The sequence below is a fragment of the Dendropsophus ebraccatus genome, chromosome 8, assembly GCF_027789765.1.
Source record: "Dendropsophus ebraccatus isolate aDenEbr1 chromosome 8, aDenEbr1.pat, whole genome shotgun sequence".
NCBI lineage: Eukaryota > Metazoa > Chordata > Amphibia > Anura > Hylidae > Dendropsophus > Dendropsophus ebraccatus.
In genome coordinates this window covers 115,042,603-115,068,437 of record NC_091461.1, presented here as the reverse complement: position 1 = coordinate 115,068,437, position 25,835 = coordinate 115,042,603, and the positions used below count along the sequence as shown (strand labels likewise).

General features: G+C 39.1%; 1 protein-coding gene across 18 annotated transcripts in view; it reads left to right on the top strand.

Annotated features, from left to right (window-relative positions):
* The window catches only part of ADGRL2 (adhesion G protein-coupled receptor L2), a 179,555-nt gene that overhangs the window by 115,358 nt on the left and 38,362 nt on the right, over window positions 1-25,835 (top strand). For 12 of the 18 annotated variants that reach the window (XM_069981500.1, XM_069981495.1, XM_069981498.1 and 9 more), the window contains exons 4-6: window positions 2,009-2,118; window positions 3,016-3,048; window positions 15,169-15,969. In XM_069981500.1, coding sequence (XP_069837601.1) covers window positions 2,009-2,118; window positions 3,016-3,048; window positions 15,169-15,969 — 944 coding nt within the window. The remainder of the gene's footprint in view (window positions 1-2,008; window positions 2,119-3,015; window positions 3,049-15,168; window positions 15,970-25,835) is intronic. The other 6 variants (XM_069981501.1, XM_069981496.1, XM_069981499.1 and 3 more) reach the window with 1 other exon arrangement.

Below are 25,835 nucleotides of genomic sequence, written 5' to 3'. Positions count from 1 at the left end.
TTCCCCCCTCCGCCAGGTGATTGATTATTCACCATATAAGCCTATGATACTGTAATTCTTCTGTTTAATTCCGACTTCTAAAGTATTTCTCCTTTATGTTATCCATGTTTATTAAATCATTAATGAATCAGATCTTTTTTTTTTTTTTTTTTTTCTGCTCCGGAAAGTGACAAATTAATAGTATCTTAAGTCTCTGCAAATACGATGAGCTCCGTGACATTGCTCCCAACAACGTTATTTTGTACAATGTTCGTCGCGAGATGAAAAGCAGATTTATGCGCTTATTAATATTTTATATATAGTTTTGTTTGCAAAAATGGAACATCGCTGACATTCTAAGAAACGTGTTTTCACGGCAGATAATTGCAGAGAGCACAAAGAGGAGGCTGCTCCCTCTTTTGAAAGGTTCTTTTGGTTCTAACCAGTTTGTAGTCGCTATCGCAGACTGTACACGTGTGGGAAACACATTTTTCTCATCGCAGTGTCGGTAATGACCTGGCTACCGGCATGATTTTGTGGAGGCAGGAGGTAGATAAGGCTTGAGAGAAAACTTGGCTGCTTCAGATGACGAATGCTACGGATTAGTGCAGTGAAAGAATGACCAAGTGATAACTGACAAGTCAAGGCCTAAGCTACACGGGTGATTTATAGTAGGGATGATGGCGTAACTTGAAGCTGATGGGGTCCAGTGCAAATGTTGTGCCATTTATAATACTGGTGGCAGGTGGCATCTTATGTTGGGGATGGGGGGGGGACCTCAAAACAGGTGGCTTATGTTGGGGATGGGGGGGACCTCAAAACAGGAGGCTTATCACAAGGTGAATACACTATTAGCAGTTTTCCACATGGCTAACCTCTAAAGTTACTTATAAACATTAGACAGTTGCCCAAATTTGCCTATTTTGACAAACTTGCCTGTACATGTACACTTATTAGATGTTTGGCCGACAATTGTTCTGCAAATGTCGGAGAGCACAGAATTTGGCATGTTAAACTTTAACATCCAATCCTTTGTCGTTCTGGAAGATAAGCAGCTGCCGGAGTCATCTGACCGCAGCGTACTTACTACTTTTACACGTTATGAGCAGGTTATTGATGGTTTATTGCAACCTTAAAGGGGTTATCTAGGCTTAGAAAAACATGGTCGCTCTCTTCCACAAACTGCACCGCTCGTCTCGGGGGCTATATTGTAGCTTGGTTCCGTTGAGGTTAATGGTGCCGACTTGTAATACCACACAAGCTGAAAACAGGGGTGGCACTGTTTTTATTAGAAAGTATCTGACCTTTTTGTAACCCTGGATAACCCCTTTAATTACTGTAAGAACAGGATTAGGGGGGTTGTCAGTGCACAATTGTGCATGTATCCCTGTGAAGGATCAGAATTCTCTCTCAAGCTTGGACATATACCCTGCGTGAGATTGGTTCATAACGTCTCTAGAGATGAGCAGATTTCCCGAAGTTCGGGTTCGTATTAACCTGAACTATCGGCATCTGACTCCCGCTGTCTGCCGGCTCCGTGCAGCGGGTGGATACAGCCTAAGGAACGCCTAGAAAACTGGGATACAGCCATTGGCATAGGCTGTATCCCACTTTTCTAGGCGTTCCTTAGGCTGTATCCACCCGCTGCACGGAGTCGGCAGACAGCGGGAGTCAGATGCCGATAGTTCAGATTCATACGAACCCAAACTTCGGGAAATCCGCTCATCTCTAAATGTCTCCTGCAAACCATGCTGATTTAAAAAAAAAAACTGTTTTACAAGACTATTTACTCCTGTTATTATTTCCCTATTGAAATTAACAACCTCTGATAACTTTTATGTGCATGCAGGTGATGCAGTGTGTTAATTCTGTGCCCACAAACCCTAAATTACTGCTGCTTTTGTCCTGTGTCTGTATTCTCGTTGTATCCGTTGCCGCCTTCTGGTTGCGTGGCACTCGGAGTTCGGTATGAACCTTTGATTTATTTTCTTACGCCTGATTAATGACCTAGTTTATTTTCTAATTGCAGGTGTAACAATAGGACGCAGTGTGTGGTGATCACAGGATCTGATGTGTTCCCTGACCCGTGTCCGGGGACCTACAAGTACTTGGAAGTCCAATATGAATGTGTACCATACAGTAAGTAAAACCAATTGTCCCTTGTTCTGTAAACAGTAAACTTGCTTTCCCCAACACCAAACGCTTGCAATACATCCGCTTCAGACACTCAGAACCGATCTGCATGCAGTACAGGCAAGACCTACGCCCGTGGATGAGAGCCATGCTGATAGTCTGGCCAAATCTCCTCCTGCAGCCTTAAGTGTTTGCTTTCAGGACTAGTGTTTTTCTAGAAAATAAACCAGATTTAGCAGTTCTGGGTGCCAGACAGAATGTGTATATCTGCCCAATGCTGGGGCCTGACAAATTGATTTGGCTCACACTTTCCTAAAGAAAGTATTGACTTTGATTTCAATCACTAGTTGCTCGCGCGGCTACCTGCTGCCGTAGTTCCTTTTGTGCATTTTATTAGCTTTTGCTGAGACAAATCCCTCCATTATATTTGTTTTAGGAGGAGAATCACTGTCAGTAAACCATAAATCGAAGTGGCATGTGTGGTTTGCCGGGCATGACCAGAGATGTGTTCTTTTTGCCTTGTTTTCGGATGGCAAGCCCGAAAGAGAGACAGAATGTAGAATTATCCCTAAACTTACAAAAATGTCCAATAAAAGTTTTATACGATCCTGGATTTATTTATTGTTTTAGCTGCTTTCAAAGAAGATAGTAATAAAATATGTTGGGCTGGATTTTTTATTTGGTAGTCGAAGAAAATTAGAAGTGCAGTGACTAGAGGGAAGCCATATTTCCTTCAAGACTCTGGCACCCCGGTTAGGATCTCTTACTCTTAATTAGGAAAGATATGAGAGAGTTGAGTTTGTTCTTTTTAGATTTTTTTTATAGTTTCCAAAATAAAAAATATACATTAAAAAAATACATTAAAAAACCCATGACTAAAAGAATGCAAATTACCTTTCTTAGAAGTGATCCAGCGTGGACTTCACGGATGGGAGGGTGAGTAGGACGTGGGGGAATGCTAATTGCCCCAAACTAGACTTCCTTCCACCCCCAAGTTTCTTTTCATTTTCTTCTTGTTTCTTATATATGCCCAATATAATTCACTGCACTTTTGCTTTCAGTATGTTCACGCAATGTATTTTCCACAAATGTAGTATATCAGAAAACCAAACATGGCATGACCACATAAACTCCATGGCCCTTGGCTCTAAGAAAAAGAAAGTGCCATGGTTAGAGCAGCTCTGCTAGTGTTGTTTATATGGGTGGACTCACTGTAGTCCACAAGTCCAAGAATGTGTTAAAAAAATGTAGGTACAACCCTTCCTTTCTTTTAACTTGCCCAAATACAGCTCTCTGCACATGTTCTTGTGAATTTTTTACAACTGGGAACCATTGTACAGTTCCAGACACCGGTGGCGCCCAGTGGAGCCATTGACTTATATTTGACTCCATTGAGTTCTGTGATTTGCAGCCCTTTTTCTGGGATTCTGTTTCTGAGGGCAACAAAAACTAGTGATGACATTGTATTACTTACATAGCTTAAAGGGGTATTCCCATCTGAGAGAGTTCTTCCCTATTCACAGGGGTAGGGATTACTAGATGATCACTGGAGATCCGACCACTCGGAAACAGAAACCCCATTCTCCAGTTAGAATGGAGACTTTAGGTCCTGAATGTGTGCCTCCACTTCATGTATTCTCTATAGGAGAAAATGAAGTAGTGGTGTGCATGTATGACCTGCCACTATGATCTAAGGAAAGACTGGGGACCCTAGTCATCAAACTCCCTGAAATCAGCTAGTTATACCTTATTTCAGATGGAAATACTTTTTTAATGCACCCACTACTCTGATATCCAAGTGACTGAATGTCGTATAGCTCCATCCACCCACTGATCGACACTTGTCTATCTACTGTATGCATACTATGGGCAGAAAGCTGTCCAGCACCTGGTGGGGGAAAGAGAAGAAGACTACCGTTGAGTAGACTTACTGAATTGTTCAGGTTCGCCAACGTTTTACTCTGCATTTGACTTTCGGTGGCTGGAGAAGCTGGATGCAGCCCTAAAAAGTATGGATACAGTCTATGGCTCTATCTACGTTTTCCTGGCAGCCCTAGGGCTGCATCCAACTTGACTCCAGCCGCTGGGAGTCAAATGCCAAGCATTTGGGTTCGGAGAATGTTGCCAAACCCAAACAGTTTGGCAAATCCGCTCAACACAAAAGTTGACCTTGGGAATATGAAGAACTACCAAGAGTGTGCTCCTAATGGTGTTTTGGAGTCCTTAATATCACCAGAGAGATCAGAGGAAAGGCTGTGGTGCGCAATGTAAGTAATGCGTTATTATAATCCCTTAATCCGCCATCTTTAAAGATTATTTAAAAAAAAAAAAAATGGTGGAACCCCTCTTCAATATACCAGCTTTTTCACATCGGCTTGTGCAGATTTGTTACAGAGCTCGGTCAATTGAATCTTAGTGCTTTCTGCCCGTTTTTTGAGAAGGGGAAGTACGAATGAACCTCCGAATCTGCCCTGCAAACCTGCATTATTTTCTTCCTGTCGCTTGTCCTATTTTCCCACCTTAAGCTATAAGACCCTATTTATTCTCCATCACGTAGAAATGTCATCTTATTTCCTTTTAGCCAGTATTTGAGAATGTGTTTGAAGATATCCAGCCTGAATCCTGTTAATTTAGCCTATGTATACTTGTAGCTTATGATTACATTTCATGTTTTTTCCATCACAGGAAACTAATTTGAGTTGCTTTAAGGAAAATGTTCTGTCCAGTAATAAAATGCTCAGCCAAGCAGTGTTACATGTCAACATAAACTGGAACGAAGTATACAAAGCAATCTTTAAATAAGCTAAGCTTATAGCACTTAAACATATTGGAGGTAACTGATATCCTCTTTGGGGGCTAAATTAGTTTTCAGCCTAACAGGAATTGACACAATGGGGATGCCACTTAAAGGAACACTGCGACGAATACTACGTCATTGTGTACTGCTCTGACAGACCCAGGGGGTGGGGCATATTTGTATATTGCATCATGTGCCGCCCCCGAGGACCTGCTTTATTAGATATATTTTTTTTAATTTTTTTTTTTTTTTTTTTTGTAACCTGTTCTAATTTGTATAAAACTGGTTCCTGATTAGACATGTTGTCCCAAAGTTTATGGTTGCTTGCACCAAAAAAAGTGGTCACTTAAAGTGCTCCTATAGTTGATAATAATAATAATAATAATAATAATAATAATATTATTATTATTATTATTATTATTATTATTATTATTATTATTATTATTATTATTATTATTATTATTATTATTATTATTATTATTATTATTATTATTATTATTATTAATAGTTATTATTAATAATAATTATTATTAATAATAATTATTGTTAATTAATAATAATAATAATAATAATAATAATAATAATAATAATAATAATAATTATAATAATAATAATTATAATAATTATGGTTATTATTAATAATAATAATTATTGTTAATTATTATTATTATTATTATTTTATTATAGCAATATTATATTATAGCTATAGCAGAATACGTTCTGCTTTGTTCCATAAATATATATATTTTCCAAATAAAGGTAGATTTCATTGCTTGCAACCATTTTAAGAGCGATGAGCCAGTATCTCATGACGGGATGTCCTGCAGTACCACAGTGACGTCACCAATATCCAGTTGATGCATAGACTGAAAACTGATTTAGTCCCCAAAATGAATACCTCAAATTTGTTAACTAAAAATAAATAAAACATAATTTGCTCAGATTATTCCTTGGAATTATTCAAAATCTGACTGCATTACAATGATTACCACTAGGGGCAGTGTTCTATTGCCATCTGAACATTTCACCTTTGATTAAAATATGATACACCTATAAAAGATGGGAATATATTAGCGATTTTTCTGTCAATGTTCTATTAACTTTTTACATCTAATTTTATTTTAGCAATCAGGATGTTTTTTCCTAGTGGCTGTACAAAGGATTCCTTATGCGTGGATTTCATCCTTGTGTTAATTTAATTACATGAAGTATGTATGTGCACAGTGCTGACACGCATCATCAGTGTTCCTGTAGTAGCGTTCTCATTAAAGGCATGTCCACCTACGGTATATGTTCTTCTGCAGGTGACCCATAACTATAGAAACTGGGATCTAGTAGAGATGTTAGAAACTCATTTAGTTATGCTTCTGGTAAAGTGAAAAAATTTCTCGGTGTTGACAAGTCAAGTGTGCATTTTTGTGACACCAAACCACCGCCCACCCCCCGGGACAACCGCACACGGCTGAAGTTGTCACATACGACACTGATATGATATGGGGAATAGTAGGATGGTCTAATACATCTATACTGGATAACGGTTTCTGTAGCTCTGAATTATAACATTTATGTATGTGGTCATCTCTTTCTTGAACTAGTGGGCTCAGGCAGCTCCTTGTATACAGCTCCCTCTAGTGTTTGGAGGAAGAAGTGTATAGTGAGTGTGCCTACCAGCAGAAATATTTGGGAGGGCCATTTTAAACTATTAATTCGTTGCTCTCAACCAATCAGAATCACTGAGGACACGCCCATAGATGTTGGTTGGATAATAGCCAGAAATACTCTCATGTCCCTTTCAGCTGAATGCCGAAACATCGTATAGCGCCAAAACTCTACTTATTGGTAGTGTTATGAAAGGAGCCCTTATACCCCACTATTATAGACAACATGTTACCTACAAAGTTCTAAGGGAAGACTTTTACCCTGTAAAGTCTCTAGTTCCAAAATTACTGCTTCTGTCTCAGAGAAAGTGATCTTACTGCCTCTAGGCACCAGTCTGGAGACAGCTTTCACTATTTTAAATGCTACCTGGTTGGTAGGGGGCAACAAAGCCCCCTTTTCTATGGGACTTTTTCACTACTAGAGTTGAGCGAATTTACAGTAATAATGAAGCAAATCGCTTTATCTCCACAATCTGCTCATCAGCCAGCTGCCTTTTGAAGTCTGTGCAACTCCACTCCGGGTGTCTGTAAAAACTGGATCCAGTCCTGGGAAACGTCTCCCAGTTTCCCAGAACTGGACCCAGCTTTTTCCAGCACCCGTACCGGAGTGGCACGGACTTCAGACGGCATCCAGCAGATTGTTGAGATAACGAAGCAGTTCGCCTATTATCACTGTAAATTCACTTGTCTCCATCTAAAACCCCAAATATTAGCAATACAAAGAGTTTAGGCTGACCTATTTAAGCTCACATACTGTATGCATTTTTCCCCCAACACTCTTTAAATGCTTTTTTTTTAATGTTCCAATGCATCTATAATAATAAAAATAAGCAATAATTGCTGCTGTTGTCAATATATGTCTACAGCATCTATGCAAGCTTATGTGTCACCATGGTAACAGACTACACTTTGTAGTCTGATCACACAGTCACACTGTTCTGTCTGTCTCTGCTTTTTGCCAACTTGCTGAGCATGTGTGTCATAGCAAGATGTTTAAAAGACATGTAAGCCGACTGGTCAGGCTAGGCAGGGGGTATGCTACCCTACAGATATTTGTACCTGTATTTAACATACACATTTTGAAGAAAACATGAAGCTTTTTTCTGTTCCACCCACTTAGCGGAATGTGTGGGAATCTTCTCGTACTGTATTAATGATTGAGATACTCCCAGTAATATATTCTCTGTTACCTGCTCCCCACCTCTTATTGTTTCCTGAATCCCCTGTATCGATTAATGACGCATATCATTTGTTTACCCTAATATTCTAGTCGATGGGATAAAATAAATGTTCCTCCAAGTAGACCAACCCTTTAAGTGCTTTTGATTGCATTTTTATGGATCAGGCATAGGATTTTTTTTTCCCCTTACCTGGTGGATTATTATTATGGATGCATGAGCCTACATACATACTGTAATAAGTATTGAATACACGGGTTTGTTAATATCGAGGGACATTCATCAAACTGTCATGGAACCAACTCATTACAATAATCACAGGAATAGGTTATATTCTCAAAGTGAAAAGGTTTAATGAACAAAAGGTTCCTCATCTATTATGTTTTACATTGGATTCTATTATTCTGCAGGAGTTTAAGCAAAACTATTTTAGAAGAAACTCCGATTGACATTTTACAATTGACTACTATTCTGGTTGGCTAATTAGATTGGTGAGTGGCCGGCTGGTTAATTTGTTCGGTGGATATCTACTAGATAGTTAAAGGAGAAGTCTATCCTCCCTGTGTTTTTTTTTTAAAAAAATTTTAAGGCAGGGTTGCGGGGAAAGTAACATAGTATTAACTCACCTCATCCTTTGCCTCTTCACCGCTTCGGGACCCCTGCCGGGCTCCAGGATCGCCATGACCTGGCCGCTCTGCCAACCGGTGACTGAAGCAGGACGCCACTCCAGTTAGTGATTGGCTGAGCGGGCTGTTTAACAGCCAGGACAGGCATATTCCCCTGAGTCATGGTGTCATCACAACTTCGGGGGAAATGCCTTCCGGTAGGAGTCCAGAGGCCAGTCCTGCCGCTGTCTATACAATATGACAAGCCTGCAGCAAACAGTACAGCACACATGGATGGGGTTCTGGAAGACTTCTCCATGGAACAATGAGTATGCTACAGATCCGGACATGTTTGAACTCACCTTTGCAGTGACTGCTTTGCACATGGATTGATTGATGGATGGATGGATGCATGCATGCATGGATAGACATGCAGACAGATGCATACAAAGGCAGTCAGCTTATAGTAAAGTAAAGCCAGCTCACCCATGCATTTCTCCTGGCGCACAGATCCACACTCCACACCTGTGTAGAACAGTCCAATGTAAAAAACAAGCGATCAGTCCAGCAGACCAGTAAAACTTGGTACTTTGTTTCAACCTGTGTTTAAAATACAGACATTACACCATAGTGCGGCCCACCACTGGGGTTCTGATCATAACATAGGACCAGGTTTTACTGGACTGCTGGATTGCCTGTTTCTTAGGGCCCTATTACACCAACACATTTCTGACAGATTTTTTTAAACCAAAGCCAGGAATGGATTTGAAAAGAGGAGAGATCCCAGTCTTTCCTATATGACCTGTTCTCTGTTTATAGTCTGTTCCTGTTTTTGGCTTCAAAAAACTGTCAGATATCTGTTGGTGTAATAGGGCCCTTACAATAGGCAGGTAGATTCATTCATGCATCAATCCAAACTTCAGAAAAGTAATCACTGCAAGGGTGAGGTCAAACATGTCAGGATCTGCCAGCGTGTTCCTGCTCATGGAGACATTTTCCAGAATCCCAACAATGTATATTGTACTGTAATGCATTTGTAGTTAGGCAGGTGGACAGATGCTTGCATAGTTAGGCTGATGGACAGATGCATACATGCATAGTTAGGCTGATGGACAGATAAATGCATAGTTAGGCTGATGGACAGATGCACGCATGCATGCATGCATAGTTAGGCTGATGGACAGATGCATGCATGCATAGTTAGGCTGATGGACAGATGCATGCATGCATAGTTAGGCTGATGGTCAGATAGATGCATGCATGCATAATTAGGCTAATGGTCAGATAGATGCATGCATGCAAAGTTAGGCTGTTGGACAGATGCATGCATGCATAGTTAGGCTGATGGACAGATGTATGCATGCACTGTTAGGCTGATGGACAGATGCATGCATGCATAGTTAGGCTGATGGACAGATGGATGCATGCATGCATAGTTAGGCTGATGGTCAGATAGATGCATGCATGCATAGTTAGGCTGATGGACAGATGCATGCATGCACCGTTAGGCTGATGGACAGATGCATACATGCATAGTTAGGCTGATGGGCATATGGATGGATGCATGCATAGTTAGGCTGATGGTCAGATAGATGCATGCATGCAAATTTAGGCTGATGGACAGATGCATGCATAGTTAGGCTGATGGACAGATGCATGCATAGTTAGGCTGATGGACAGATGCTTGCATAGTTAGGCTGATGGACAGATGCATGCATAGTTAGGCCGATGGACAGATGCCTACATGCATAGTTAGGCTGATGGACAGATGCCTACATGCATAGTTAGGCCGATGGACAGATGCATGCATAGATAAATAGATAGGCCATTTAGAACAAAACATTAGCTAAGCTAAAATCCACCCTGTTCATCCATTCCTAGCATTAGTACATACATCCGGCATTTACCGAATATCTTCTTAGTCTCACTGTCCAGCTGTCCTCCTAAATCCCCAGTGAAACCAGTACATATGACACTTTTTTTTTTTTTTAATTAAACAGATCATTATTCTGCTAAATCCTTGTATCCATCACCAACTCTAAAGTATCCTGTACGTGACCACCTCTAAGGTCCGGTCATGTGTGACTGTGTGCAGCATTCCAGCAGATATACATGGTGACATAAGCAGTTATGGGGATACAGCTAGTCATTTAAATGGGGTCTACCAACTGGGATAGAGTGTGGGGGGTATGGGGGCAGTGGGTTGTTCTCTGGTACCTGAGAAATTCTTTCAGCCCCAGCAACACTCTAACATGTAAGGATAGATAACCCACAGTGGTTTGGCCGTATTAGATTTACTTCCATATCGACTGGAGATGTGATCTCCTGATCTTGTGTAATATGATACAAGAAACACAAACCGTTCACTTTAAAATTCATGCAAAAAAAAATTGGGTGGAAAATATGAAATAATTGTTCCTAAATCTATGAGCCCATTTGGTTACTGTACGATTCCTCATTTCAGTCATCTGTCGTCTTTCTTCTATGCAAAGCTACGTAGCCAAATTCTCTTGTTACCTAGAACAGCAGGGACAGGATTATTCGATCAACCCGAGAAGCACAGCACCTCAGCATAATATTTTAACCTGCTAAATCTAGCATTCATTTCATGTGAATAATATTGTGACAGGTAGCGAGCGTTTCATTCCTTTCTTTCTTTCTTTTTTTTTTTCTCTCCCCATCTCGAGTTAAATCAGTGGGCGGTAACCAAGAATAGATTTTTTTTTTTTTTTTTTTTTTTTTTAAGTGCAATATGATCAGTTCATATGAATCACAGTTGACTATTAGACTATATTTCTTAATGTATTTTGAAAAGTTCAGTGGAACGTTAGATACGGTAACAATGCATCATCTCCAGAGGGTATACCGTGCCTGACGCCTACCTGCGGAGGTGACAGCGCTGCTGCAGTCTGAACTATTGTGCGTGGTATTAATTTACTAGGAGAACGGTGACATCACTGTGGCCAGAGAATAAGTTCACGTATGTTATTGCGAAGGTTCCTTCCGATCATTTAATGTGCCCCTGTGACACAAGTTTTATTGCCCCCAGTACATTATAGCGAACATGTTATAACCTTATTACTATGGCCCTGTTAACGTTCTTGCCCATATCTCTCTTCATAAAATAGTTGCAGGTGCTTTGCACGTGCACACAGTTCTAGTGAGGGAAGTCCTCCATGTAATTCTATCACCTACAATAAACTGTCCAGTTTTACAGGGCACATTTTTTTTAATTGCTCCGTAAAGACCCTAAAAATTTTCACATATGTCCCAAAACTATGAGATCAATATCCTTCATGATGTTTTTTTTTTTTCATCAATTGCTTCTAGGCTATTTATAACTATGATAGTTCTGTACATATGGTGTCCCTATTGAGCCTATGCAGCTTCATGAAAAGGCTAGAGTGCTCCATAGACTGCTGTAGAGGCCATGGGGCATTGAGGTAGCCATACACAGTAATATGAGCCAAACCTAAGTACACATTACACAGAGTCTGCCGTTTTAGCATACTTGATCTTTTTGTATTCAGAGGAGATGAGTGAGGCCGGAGGTGTCTCACGGTAACTTTTTTCCCCTTATCCCGTTGTGATTAGAGCAACTGCAAAACCAGGCAATTTTGTCTGAACTGCCTGACCTGGTTGTCATGACTTTCCACCAGTGGTGTTGGGGAAAGATGGATTAGTCTGCTAGATTTCAACATGCCACATCCATTTCTTCTCAAGGTAGATAGACTGAGGTATCTGACAAAAAGTTTCTTCCCCCTCACCATTCTGAATACATTTAAATAAACACATTGGGGTGGTTAAGAGAAGTTATGGTTGGCCAAACAGCTTTTTGGCTTACAACTATCGGAGGTACGTGGGTAGTTTGGTTTTACCGAGAGCCAATCTGAAAATCCTAGTTTATTTTGGGGGAGCTGGTTGACCATTTGCTGTATGGGTTTTTAAGACTTTTTCTCCCAATGTCCTCTGTTGCGGAAAGGAGAATTACTCTGGTGGCTTTCAACATTGACCCATTCTTTTGTTCTCAGGTGGAAATAAGCCAAGGATAGAGGTGTCTGGGAACTACCTAATTCCATTATTCAGAACACGTGCACATTTGGGTGAATACACATGAGGGGGATTGTTAGCCGTGCAACTTTTCCGCCAACGGCTATCGATGGTGTGCGACCGGCTTAGTAGTTGCAGATTGCATTAGGAAGGAGTTAGAATAATTACATAACAAAAAACATTTAATTAGTTGTAACTATTTTTGTGAAACATTAATTGTAGATAAAAGTAAAATCGAGACTCTTGGCCTCCTGCCACAGTGATACCATAGGGTGCCAATATTTGGATGGATCCCTCAATTGATGCCCCCCCATGTGTTTAGGTACAGAGTATACTTTAAAAGCACAAAATGTTAAAATCTGTTTTGTTTTTCCTTTCTTCGAAGGAATCTAGTGCTCCGCTAATTAACAGCACAGTTTATTTTTGTTCGTAAACCAGCATGGTAGTGTAATGCAGATGGCACATTCTCTGCACACTGCAGCCTGCAGATCTACCACACATTTTAACAACTCCTCTTTTAACCTTTTTTTTTTTTGTTGTTGTTTTACACAATGGTATTTGAACAAAATAGTTATTTAAACTATCGCCAGACAGCTTACGGACAGTTACAGGTGCACATCCGAGGCTATGGGCATTACTACGGATGTGTGAATCAGGCCTAACACAGTAAAAAAAAAAAACTCTTTGAAAAGACCACCCAGTATTGCATATAGGGTGGACTGCTGTCACAATCAACAGTGTTTTTTTATTTGTAAACTATCGCCAACCATTTATGAGCCAAAACTAAGTGTGGATTTAAAGGGAATGGGAACTACAAAGAAATGACCTATATGTCTGATTCCTCCCCGATCCACCTATGGCTCAAAACTGCATTTAAAAAAAAAAAAAAAAAATAAAGAAAACTGCCGTGTAACAGCGGCCTTATGCACAAAGAATGTGCGATGTGAAATCTGGTCTGGATTAGTGGGCGATCCTCTTAAAGCAGTGGTTCTTTGAAGAGGTGTCACTCTGTTCTTTTTTTTTTTTTTTAAGATATAAATATATATATGATGCATTTGGGCTGGGATTTACTAATTAATTAATTTATTTATTTTTACTTTGTTAGTAGTTCCCAATCCGTATGTGTCATGTTAACCCACTCATTTATGAGATTTACTGAAATGTAGCTCATCCAAAATAATTTTTTGGCATTTACGGTAGGGTTTAGACCTGGGTTATTGGTTGGCAAAAATATTTTTATTTTTTATTATTTTGCTGTTTTTTGTTTTTTTTTCCATAGGTATTAGCCACTGATACTATAGGTTACCTGTATTAAAATAATTAGGCTAGTACTGTATAAGAAGGTTAAGATCCTGTCCCCTTCTTACAGTGTGATACAGTACCCATGTAGACCAGAACCTGTGACATTACCGAGGAACTTACTGCCATTTGTGCCTCGTGGTGATCACTGATTTGACAGGTTCTCATGGTCACTCAGTCAAAGCTGATGTTCTTTATATGTCTACGTGTGGTGGTTTGTAGTTCATATGAGCCACCTGTACAAGTCCATTCAGTAAGCCATGTTGTCCTCTGCTTCTATGAGGCCTAGCGGGTTAGAGATGCATGCGTTTCCTTCCACACATCCCCTTACACAATGAAAGATGGTCAGACTTTCCATCCAACCCCATCACCATTGATCGTATAACAGCTCTTTCTTTCACTAGGTGTTCCAGTCTCTTCATTTATCCAAATTAGCGGATTTCTTGCTGTGTCCCTACTTTAGTGTGTGTACTGATTGAGCTACCGAGTAAATGGTCCATTCATGTTAATCTCTCTTTTTTCTCCTTGCACCCCTTTTTCACTTTCTCTTCCAATGCTTAAAATAGAAGTGGAGCAAAAAGGTAAATAAATAATACAGCCCGAACCCCCACCCAGCTCCCTGTTATGTGCCATATGGATGTTAACCTTCTCAATCCCCCTTATCCCTAAACACTGACGTTCTGTATTCAGCAGGATTGCATTTCTACACTTCATACACAAGTTGACTGCTAATAAAACAGTGTTCTGGATATGTCACATAGGTGGGACACAGTCTCTGCATTTCTTGTGGGAAATGTTTTCTTGCTCTCTTCCTTGAACCCTAAGTGATTTGATTTTTTGTTTATTTTTTCCTTTATTTTCTTGTTTAGTTAGTCATGTACTTTTTGCCTGGCTTCCTATACTCCTTCCCTGAGCATGCTCCATTTACAGGCTTTGTTTCATCCATTGCTCCAATTTTGTCTGTTTTATGTTAGTTTTTGTTCTTTTTTTATGTTTGTTTGTTTTTTTTCATTGTTTTTATATCTTTACCTCTCCTGGCTCCAAATTGCTGTATAAATGTTGTGTTCCTTAAATTTCCAGATGTTCTAGCTCTGTTTTCTTTCCTCCCGTTCATATGTCTATTGAAACGCCAATGGAAAACCATTCACGTGTGTTTTATTCAACGCCATAAAATTGCGTGTGGTTTTTCATTGTCTGACAGGTTTCAGCTTAGAAAATTCATACTTTTTGGTCCACTAAGGTCATAGGATTTACTTTACTAAAATGTAATGTATTGTAAGTTAGTAGTCTTAGTTTGCCACTATAAGGTCACGTTCTTCATCTAAAAAAAATTTAAAGTCACCTCTTTTTTTTTTTTTTTTAATTTTATTTATTTTTTGTTAATATTGAAGCTATTTCTACTGGATTTGTTTTAAAGAAACACTGTTAATATACATTTGTAAAATAATCCTCTTTCTACTTTTCACTAGTTTTTGTTTGCCCTGGGGTGTTGAAAGGAGTTGTGGACTCACCATATATTTTTGAAGCCGAACAGAAGGCAGGTGCCTGGTGCAAAGACCCCCTTCAAGCTGCAGACAAAATTTATTTCATGCCCTGGACTCCGTATCGCACGGATACATTAATAGAATACGCCTCATTGCAAGATTTTCAAAATGGGCGACAGACTACAACGTATAAACTTCCCAACAGGGTGGACGGCACTGGATTTGTGGTTTACGATGGGGCAGTGTTTTTTAACAAGGAAAGAACAAGGAATATTGTTAAATTCGACTTGAGGACTAGAATCAAGAGCGGGGAAGCGATTATAAATTATGCCAATTACCACGACACATCTCCGTATAGATGGGGTGGGAAAACTGATATCGATCTGGCGGTCGATGAAAATGGCTTGTGGGTAATCTACGCGACGGAGCAAAACAATGGAATGATCGTGATAAGCCAATTAAACCCTTACACCTTGCGGTTTGAGGCAACGTTTGAAACCGCTTACGATAAGCGGGCGGCCTCGAATGCCTTCATGATCTGCGGGGTCCTGTATGTGGTGCGGTCAGTCTACCAAGACAACGAGAGCGAAACTGGGAAGAACGCAATTGACTACATCTTCAACACCAAGCTGAACCGAGGAGAGTCTGTTGATATTCCATTCCCCAATCAGTATCAATACATTGCCGCTGTGGATTACAACCCTAGGGATAACCAGCTGTACGTGTGGAATAACAACTTCATTCTACGATACTCTCTAGAGTTTATCCTTCAGGACTTAGCCCAAGGTAAGATCTACGTGTCTTCTATCTGTTCACAGCTGCATTCTTTGTGGTGGTGTGTGGATCAAAGCTTTCAATTTTTATTTATTTTTTTGTTTTTGTGGGAGGCCTGTATGTATTTTCTAGTTTATATCTATGAGAAGCAGTGCTTTATAAATTTACATTTAAAAGGTTTAAATTTCAAATTTTGTAGTCATGGCATATTCTCATCAAAGTGAAGGTACTAAGCATGCATTAATGGCCTAAATTTAATTTATTTTTTTATATATAAAAATTTACTTTGTTTTTGTTTATGGTTATATCAGTTGCATTTATTAGCCTTTTTGTGACTTTTTTTCCCCTTTTGTTTAAGAAAGAAAGCCTTTTTTTTCCCACTGGTTTCAATCAGGTATTATAAGGTTATACAGAAATAGACAATTTCCCGTTTTTATCTTGCAAGTGATCCCATCAGGGTTTGAGGATCGTGAAATCATGTGTGACTCATGACACTTTCACATGTGAGCACAACACGCACAGAGATGCTTGGCTTGATGCTCTGTAAAAGATGTGAAGACTTGACAATGTGTGCAAGTCACGCCTTGTATCTGAAGAGAAGAAATATGCCCTTGATCTTGGGTTACGCCTTCTGACAGATGTTGTGCAATAAGTGTAATGATTTTATATGACAGCCCGTGACTGGCGTTATAACCGCGTGTTGTATATTGTCTTTTCCTTGGGCCTAACTGGATATTTGTTTTACACTACAGTGTACGTGTTACCAAAATCATTGACACTTTTTACTTATTGCCCCTTTAATTTAGTGATATTGACATAGGAATCCATTATGTTTCAAACGTGTTATTTTTGAGTCCTTACCACCTATTTTTTTACAGGTTTTTTTTTTTTCTTCTTCTTTTCTTCCCCTTTTGGAGGAAATACAGTTTTGTCCTCATTCCTTTGCTTTTCTTACAGTAATGCCCAGATGTTTTTACTCATAGTTTTCCAGATTCCGAAACATTTTAACCACAAGCTGTTGAAGTGTCAATGGTTTGCTATCACCTCTGCCCTGTGCTGCTATCTGCGTAGAGACTCGCTCCCCACTCACCAATTATACAGTGGCTGCACTTAGCTCTAATCTCAGCATAATTTATGTTCCCGTCCACAGTCTCTGTATTCTTGTAAGGTCACAAAACAAGCTTGGTATACTGTGTAACCAAGAAAATTCTTTTGTGTTTTTTTTTTGTTTTTTTTTTATGTTTTTGTTTTGAATATTTTTTTAACACACACATTTGTATATATTTATTCAAGAGACTTTGCCGGGCTGACTTCTGCCAGGTCTTTTTGCAATTTGCATTGATAATTGTTCAGTGATTTCAATGTGCACTCAGTTGATTAATACAAGGTGTGCAGGCTGGATTTTCTGTCTTGCCAAGATGTCTTGTCGTCATGTCACCTTGCTTGGCTTGAGAAAGTTATAGATTACTGCAGTCACTGTAGAATATCTGGTTTCTTTGTGTTTGGCCTTGGTTCAGTTGTCGAATTTCGGCACCAAAAGAAAAATGCATTCCTATAGTGGGAGGCATGCTTAAATATTGGAGCCTAAAGGTGCTTTCACGTGGGCCAACTGCTCAATTATTGGAATGACCGGGCCGCACAAACTCCTCCTTATAACTAGAGATGATCGAACAGGGCCAGGGTTCAGGTTCGTACGAACACGAACCATCGGCATTTGATTCCCGCTGCCTTCCCGTGGGGAAGGTGGAGGCAGCCCGAGTAGGTAATAGGCTGTATCCCTGTTTTCCAGGCGGTACTGGGGCTGCCTCCGCCTTACCCACTGGAAGGCAGCAGGAGTCAAATGCCGGGTTCGGACGAACCTGAACCCTGGCCCTGTTCGATGATCTCTAGTTTTAACCTGCACATCCTCTGTATACACAGGATAATGTGCGACCAATAACAATTATTTATTGAAAGCATGAAACAAGATAGCCATCAAACTACAGTTTCGGTTCAATGGATGATCGTTGGCCGATTGTTGGCAAGTCATCCTATGAATGCTCGTTCCGCTCCCTTTATAGTCTTTTGGGGGGTTTTTTACAATTTGAAGGCCAAACTATAACATTTTTGTGAATTTTCCAGTACTGTCATATTCTACCGTATTTTAAAGGGTTGAGTATTAGTCTTAGAAATTACTTTTCTCTTAGAATGTTTTGCTGGTGTCTGTAACCACTTTTGGTTTGATAATAGTTCTATCAAGGTATGAATTTTATGAAGCTTCAAGACTTTCCTTGACACTTTTGATTTTCACGATAAGAAAAGATAGATGCCCACAATCATATAGGAATTTTCAAAATGTTGGTCACCGTAACATCAAGCTGCAAAATTACACCTTGTCATGTCCAATTTTTAGGATTTTAAGATTTAGTGGTTGTAAAGCGGTGAAATGTTAATGTTAGTCAGAGACATAACTTGGAACCACAGGCCCCGTTACAAAACTTGGAATAGGGATGTGTTCTTATGTTCAGGGTTTTTGATTTTTAAGCCAAAGCTAAAAACAGATCAAACATGAAGGATGTGAATAAAGGAAAGGTTGAGACTTCTCTCTTAGTTTTTGAAATCAAAGCCAAAAAAAAAAATCAATGTAAATATGAACATGGCAACACCCCTTAGGCCTCCTCAGTCCACCATGATCTACATTTATTGCTAGAAAGTGCTAAATAATCTTTTGAGTGATCATAAAGTGGTGCTTGCGAATCAATCTCTCTTTAAGGCTAGCTTCACAGTATGTAAAAACAATGGCCGTTATTCTGCAAATAACAGCCGTTATTTCACAAATAATGACCGTTGTTTGCAGAACAACGGCTGTTATAAAATTCAGCCGTTGTTTTCACGTAGTGTGAACCTAGCCCAACGAGTGATTTTTGAGTTGGACCTCGGTTGCTTGGTCTTCTCTCCATTTGGTTTTCTCCCTTGTGCTTTGATAAGGTCTTTACTGTTTTATGATCTCATTTAGCTTTTCTTGGAAGGAAATTGACTCACTTTAACAAAAATCACTATATTCTTCCACAGTGTGCCGCATCTAAATAATGTATGCATGTCTAACCTCACAGGGAACCCGCATTCACTGTCCGCTCCAATATTCTTGGGGGTGTTAGTGTCACTTAAGTCATGTCATTTGTGCTCATGTAATATTTAGTTAAAAGCAATCTTGAGTTGATTCGTCGCGCTGCACCTTTCCGAGAAAGCCAGGGTCACACACAAGTGCTGATGTTTTTCAGTCAGAGAAAAAAGTTTGAAGACCCAATTCTAGATAATGACATGAGGAGCCTGAGCCAGTGTGTGCTCGGGAATCATCCAAGCAACATATGGAGGATAGATCAGAGTGTGAGCTTTGCCAGTTATGGTGGCTACAACAGAGCGGATGTGGGCTGCATGACTGATACAGCGTGATACGAGCTTCCTCCTGCCTGTTCTACAATTCCGTCCTAGGAACGTTGGTTTTTTGTACCTTGGCTTTGTCCTCACATTCCCTCATATCCCCATCTACTTCTTGATTTATTTATTTTTTTCTTTTCCCTTTTGGAAGTTTAGTGGTCTGTGAATTCCCAGGCATGCATTAACAATTGCTGGCGCCAATGAAATGTCTTTTATGTACCAATATTAACAAGCTTTTTAGAAAAAACAACATGGCGCTTTTCCCTGAACGTTTTCATTTGTTTCGACTCTCACATTCATCACTCACTTTTCTCAAGTATTTTCTATTTTTTTTTTTTTTTTTTCAAATTTGAAAACATGCAATTTAGTTCTATCTAGAAATTTGAGTTATATTGTTTATATTGCACCAAAATCTTCTGCAATCACTGTGGCACTCATCAATTATCACATCATCACATTAATCCCGGTGCGACTTACAATCTAGTTTTACTGTCCCGCGCTCAAATACAAAGGCCAGTGTCAAAGCCATAAGTTTTTTGGGGTGTAGGAGATAACTGAAGAACCTTGAGGAAGTAGGATATCCTACAAATACTCTGCCATTGTTGCACTGTATTTGAACCCAGATGACTGAGCCATTAATGGTTTAATTATGCATAACAAAAACAATATGGCTGATGCTATTTTTCAGTGCAGTAAGAACATAAGAAATTTTAAAAAATATATATATTTTAAGTTTTTGGCATACATATATTATATATTTAAATCAATATTTATATAAAATATATTAATATTTTAAGAAAATTACAATGTTTGGCATAAATAAATAAAAAATATTACCAACCCAATTTTTACAAATCGTTTTGGAAAAGCAGGCAGTGCTTCAGAGCTTCTAAGATCGTTACTCGTTAATCAAAATTTTAACATTTTGTAACCGTGACAAAAAACCTTTACCAGCCCCAACTTTTTAGACTTATGACTAGTGATGAGCGAACTTACCGAACATTCAGGTTTGGACGAACTTGAAATCTTGGTATTTGATTTCCGATGACTGGAGTAGTTGGACGCAGCCCTAGGGAGTTCTGGAAAGCCTGTGGTTGTATCTAGAGATGATCGAACAAGGGCCGAGGTTCAGGTTCGTACGAACCCGAACTATCGGCATTGGACTCCTGCTGCCTTCCCGTTCCCTGGGGAAGGTGCAGACAGCCCAAGTACTGCCTGAAAAACAGGGATACAGCCTATTAAGCTGTATCCCTATTTTCCAGGCTGTACTCGGGCTGTCTCCACCTTCCCCACGGAACGGGAAGGCAGCGGGAGTCAAATGCCGATGGTTCGGGTTCGTACAATTCTGAACCTCAGCCCTGTTCCATCATCTCTAGTTGTATACATGTTTTCCTCAGGCCTCCATTCAACTTCTGGGAGTCAAATGCCGAGCATTCGGATTGAAATGAACCCGAACGTTGAGTAAGTTCACTCATCACTGCCTATGACGTCACGAGTTGTGTACTGACACAGCGCACTTTGATTAATTTCCCCCAGTGGGGTGTTTGGCCATGAGGGTCTCCTTATATGCAATCATTAAGTAATATTGCACCAAGAATTGCAAAAATTGTGATGAAAAATAATCTGAGCAATATCTCTTATTGTTCACATAATCAAGTAGGCAGGCACAAGCCAGAGCGTGCCGTATTCCTTTGATTGCTAGTTTGCTACCTAATTATACGACCAGAGGAAGCTGTCAAAAGTCCTGTTATCAATGCTGATCTCGGGGGATAAAAATAACCTACATGTTTCAAGAATTACCTGGAATCCAGGCTAATGTAACGCTGCTAATTTTAATACACATCTGAGTGATTAAATATACACTAATCAGTTCAGCGTGCTGGGGGACATGGACCTAATGATGGCACTAATAGCAGTTTGCCATATTTGATCATGGCTCTCCCATGCTTTGAATAAAAAGACAAATTAAAAAAAAATTAAAAATCTTGATTACTGATAATTTGGAGAATTTTAATGAACCGTGATGGATGTCGAGGGCGAAAATAATCCGATTCCATCTCTAAGGTTATACAAAGTCTTGGTTTGGTATTATTATGGTATTATTCAAAGCATGGATTCCAATTGAGTAAATTTACAATTTTTTATTTTTTTTTCCCCTGTGTCGGCAAACTCAGTGATTTATCTGTTAGGTCAGAATTTGGGTGTAATAAGTGTGTCTTTGGTACAATGTAATTACTAGATTGGTCAGGAATACACCAGTGTGGTTTTATGCTTGAATAGCAGTTGGGTTATGATGGTGGTTTCAGAGTTTCCTTTTTCTTTTCTTTTTATTCTCCTTTTTTTTTTTTATTTACTTTACACTAGGCTTGAGAAGCATCAAGGAAACAGTCAAGGTTGTACATTTTTATTTAAATGTATAAAATAGAAAAAATAAATAAATAAGACACAGGAAGGTACAGTAGATCAAGCTAGGTTAACAGTGCAATAATCCAGTACATCCAGGTATCCCGTAAGTAGAGGGATGCCACTATATACTATGATGAACTGTGTTGAGCCCTATTCACTTTAATGGTCTGATATAGTCAGTGACTATGTTTGAGACACTTACCACACATAATAGCCTAGTCTGCTGTGCTTTAGAGTCCTGCTACATAAATGTGCACTGACGGAATAATGGTTGAACATAGTCACAAGTTGGCAGCCTACCATTACAATGAATGGGTCCCACCACAGTGTGCAATGGTATATGTTGGGTTTATAGCAAGAATATACTCCATTAGCACATAGATATGAGATATAACTAGATATCTTTTAGATATCAGATAAAGCTTTACATAGGATATAGGTAGAATATTTGGGTAGATATATAGTGGTGCCTTGGATTACGAGCATAATTGGTTCCGGGACCACGCTTGTAATCCAAATCTACTCTTAAACCAAAGCAAATTTTCCCATAAGAAATCATAGAAATGCAGACAATCGGTTCCGAACTCAAAAAATAATGATTTATTATTTTGAATAACATTTAAAACAGATGAAACAAACATTCAGAAACAGCAGAATCTGTGATATTATAAGTTACTGTACAGTAATGGAGAGGATGGGAAAAACAAGGGCGGACAGAGACTGCAGGGATCATAAAGGAATGAGCAGGACAGATGTGGGCACATACATGCAGCACTCTCTGTCCAGGGAGAGAAGGGTTACAGCAATGGAGAGATTACCTCCACAGTCCTGTCCCCTGATGTAAGCCCCAGCCTTAACTGGATCTGCCATGATTTGGAAGGTGAGGGAGACTTCCTGGGTCAGAGTACAGGGCTGTAGACCCCGCTATGCAGACCATGCCCCTCCTCCACTCCCCCTCCCACCCAGTACAGGGAGCTCTTAAAGCAAAGCAATGCTCTTAAACCAAGTCACAATTTTGAAAAACTGTGAGCTCTTAAACCAAAACGCTCTTAAACCGAGTTACTCTTAAACCAAGGTACCACTCTACATGATATAGCTAGATTTTCTATCTATCTGTGTGAATTTGTATGAAACTTGTTCATAAAAGGTATATACGTGTGTGTATATACATAATATATGACAGACAGAAAGATATATAATATTTATGTTCGCACGTAGAATAAATATATATATATATATATATATATATATATATATATATATATATATGCATGCAAATATAGTACGTTATATATACATTTGTAAATGTGCAAATATTAATGTGTGTGTATACATAGAGATATCTACGTGCACGTGTTAAACAAAAAAAAAAAAAAAAAAAAATATATATATATATATATATATATATATATATATATATATATATATGTGTGTGTATGTGTAAAGTAGCTTCACGGCGCTCCAAGTAATGTGTAACAAAAACTTGAATTTATTCCAGAATATCCAGCACAGCAAACATAATTAAGTGGCAACGTTTCTGTGGCCTCTCAACACCATCTTCAAGCCGGGCTTTAAAATGGTGGCGAAAGGCCACAGTAACATTGTCACTTGATTATGTTTGCTGTGGAATAAATTCAAGTTTTTGTTACACTTTACTTGGTGTGCTGTGAAGCTACTTTACATACTGCTGAAATCTCGTGGTTTGAGGATTTTCTCTGGCACCCACAACTATATACTGCTGATTTTACTTATATATATATATAGTATGTGTGTGTACTCAGATATAGTGTGTGTATATAATATATATATATATATATATATATATATATAATATATATATATATATATATATATATATATATATATATATATATATATATATATATATATATAGTGTGTGTGTGTGTATAGTACATTAAATACATTTGAAAAAACATAGATATATTTTCACCCAGCTCAGTGCTTCACAGCTACGGGAGACCAGGCTTTAGGCCTAAATGATGCAATGACAATGTGACTCCATTTAATAATTCTTCAGTCCCTTTATCTCCAGTGTGAACTAAGCTTCACATTGCAGGCTCCCCCACAAAGAGAGAGAGAGAGAAAAATCCTTGGGAATGGCAGAAGGCGAGCTTTTGAAATTCCACAAGCTAAATCAAGGAGAAAGTCCTATACACGGAGCCTCTATCAATTAATTTGCTTTTCTGCATCCTGACCTCATGGCGGCCGAGCAGCACAGAGAAGTCGCATTTACCGTGTTCCAGAATTTTCATCCTTCAATTTTGTCACTTCTCATTCAGCGCTGTGTACTGTCCCTTGACTGGATGACTTTTTTTTTTTTTTTTTCTTTTTCCATTGGTTTTATAAAGAAACCATGTCAGTTCATGAAATGTTCTATCTCCAAAGGAAGACATGCATGCAACGCTCGCCTCTGTTCAGGTCTAATCAGGCATGCCGAAATCTCTCAAGCAAAAATCAGTGCTGGGTGGGAAGATGGGCCAGGAATTATTTCATGCACGGCATTGTCTCCAACATCTCATTTTTGTAAATCTCCTTTCAGGGTATATGCATATGTCTTGTTGTGCGCACAATGCAGATGTCAGGCAGTTTTCTCTGTCGCTTGTTTAGCGCACCCTATAATCAGGTATATATAGTTGTATAAGGAGTACAAGTAACTAGCGCCTACAGCATGGTTATCTTAATGGTGACCTATAGGCTCGGCCTGGTCGTTGGCAAAGAAGCTTAAGGGAGCGCTAATCCTGAAATAGAGGGCTTATAAAATAGAGCTGCAGTTATCGCTCACACACACGTATGGAGGGTCTAGTAACCAGAGAGAGATGTGATAAGGTAGTGATCACCCCCACAAAAAGGGGAGGGGGGTGTTCTCGACTTTATATCACAAAGTCCGTAGCTTCTCACCAGTATAGTTTACGGGGAGCAACACACCAAAAATAGGATGGTTAGGTTCCTATTAGACAAAGCGATTTTTAATGATTAACGATAAGCGATCGCAAACAAGATTGTTTATCGTTAACTTGAAATCGTTCACCATATTATGCTGGGTTTACACGGAGCGATAATTCACCCAATCGTACGATTAACGATTTCGAAGTCACATTTTTTTTTTTTTATATATAACGATCAGCGTTTCGACGGAACGATATATCGTACAGAAAACTAGTTTTGCTATCGTTGGGCGATCGCTTAAGCCCATCTCGCACATAGGTTAAATTGGTGAACGACCTGTGAATTTTTTGTGAGCGACCAACGACGATTTGAAAACGTTCAAAGATCAAAATGAACAATTTCTCTCTCGTCGCTTGATCGTTCGCTGCGTTCACACGTACGATTATCGTTCGAATTTGCATGATAATCGTTCCGTGTAAATGCAGCATTACACAGAACAATAGATGTTGGTTACAATCGTTACGAAGATTGATTTTTTTTCTTCCATCTGATCCCAGAAAATAAAGGATGGATGTGGAATTACACTGAACGATTAGCGAATGAAAGTTAAATTACAGCGAACGAATGTGAAAGTACGGTGAACGATTAACGATAATTTTGGTGTCTGCACTAGATGATCGATGAATGATTTTTCGTCAGTTTGATCGTTACTTGCATTTACACAAAACGTTTATAATTTAGAACGATATAGCAATAATTTGTGTAATAGGGCCCTTATATGTCGCTGTACTGTCTCTTTAATTGAGTAAGTTAATGGCCTTTCAGGTACAGTAGCAATTACATACAGCAAACATTCCCAGCCGTTCCACATTGTAACCTTTTGCACATTAAGAATTCACTGACGATCAATCTTTTTTTTTTTTTTTTAGACTTTAAAAATTGATCATCAAGCACAGGCATCTTATACTTATTAGACAGAGGAGAAGAGAAATAATACAGATTTATGAAAAACATCTTTGTTACGTAGAAACCGATGTCTCTTGAATTTTTACTAATGAAACATTTTAACCTGAAAAGACCCCCTAGATATAGTCCATAATGTTTGGATTGTTTGCTGAATTGTGTGAACTTCACTTGTAGAGTCACTT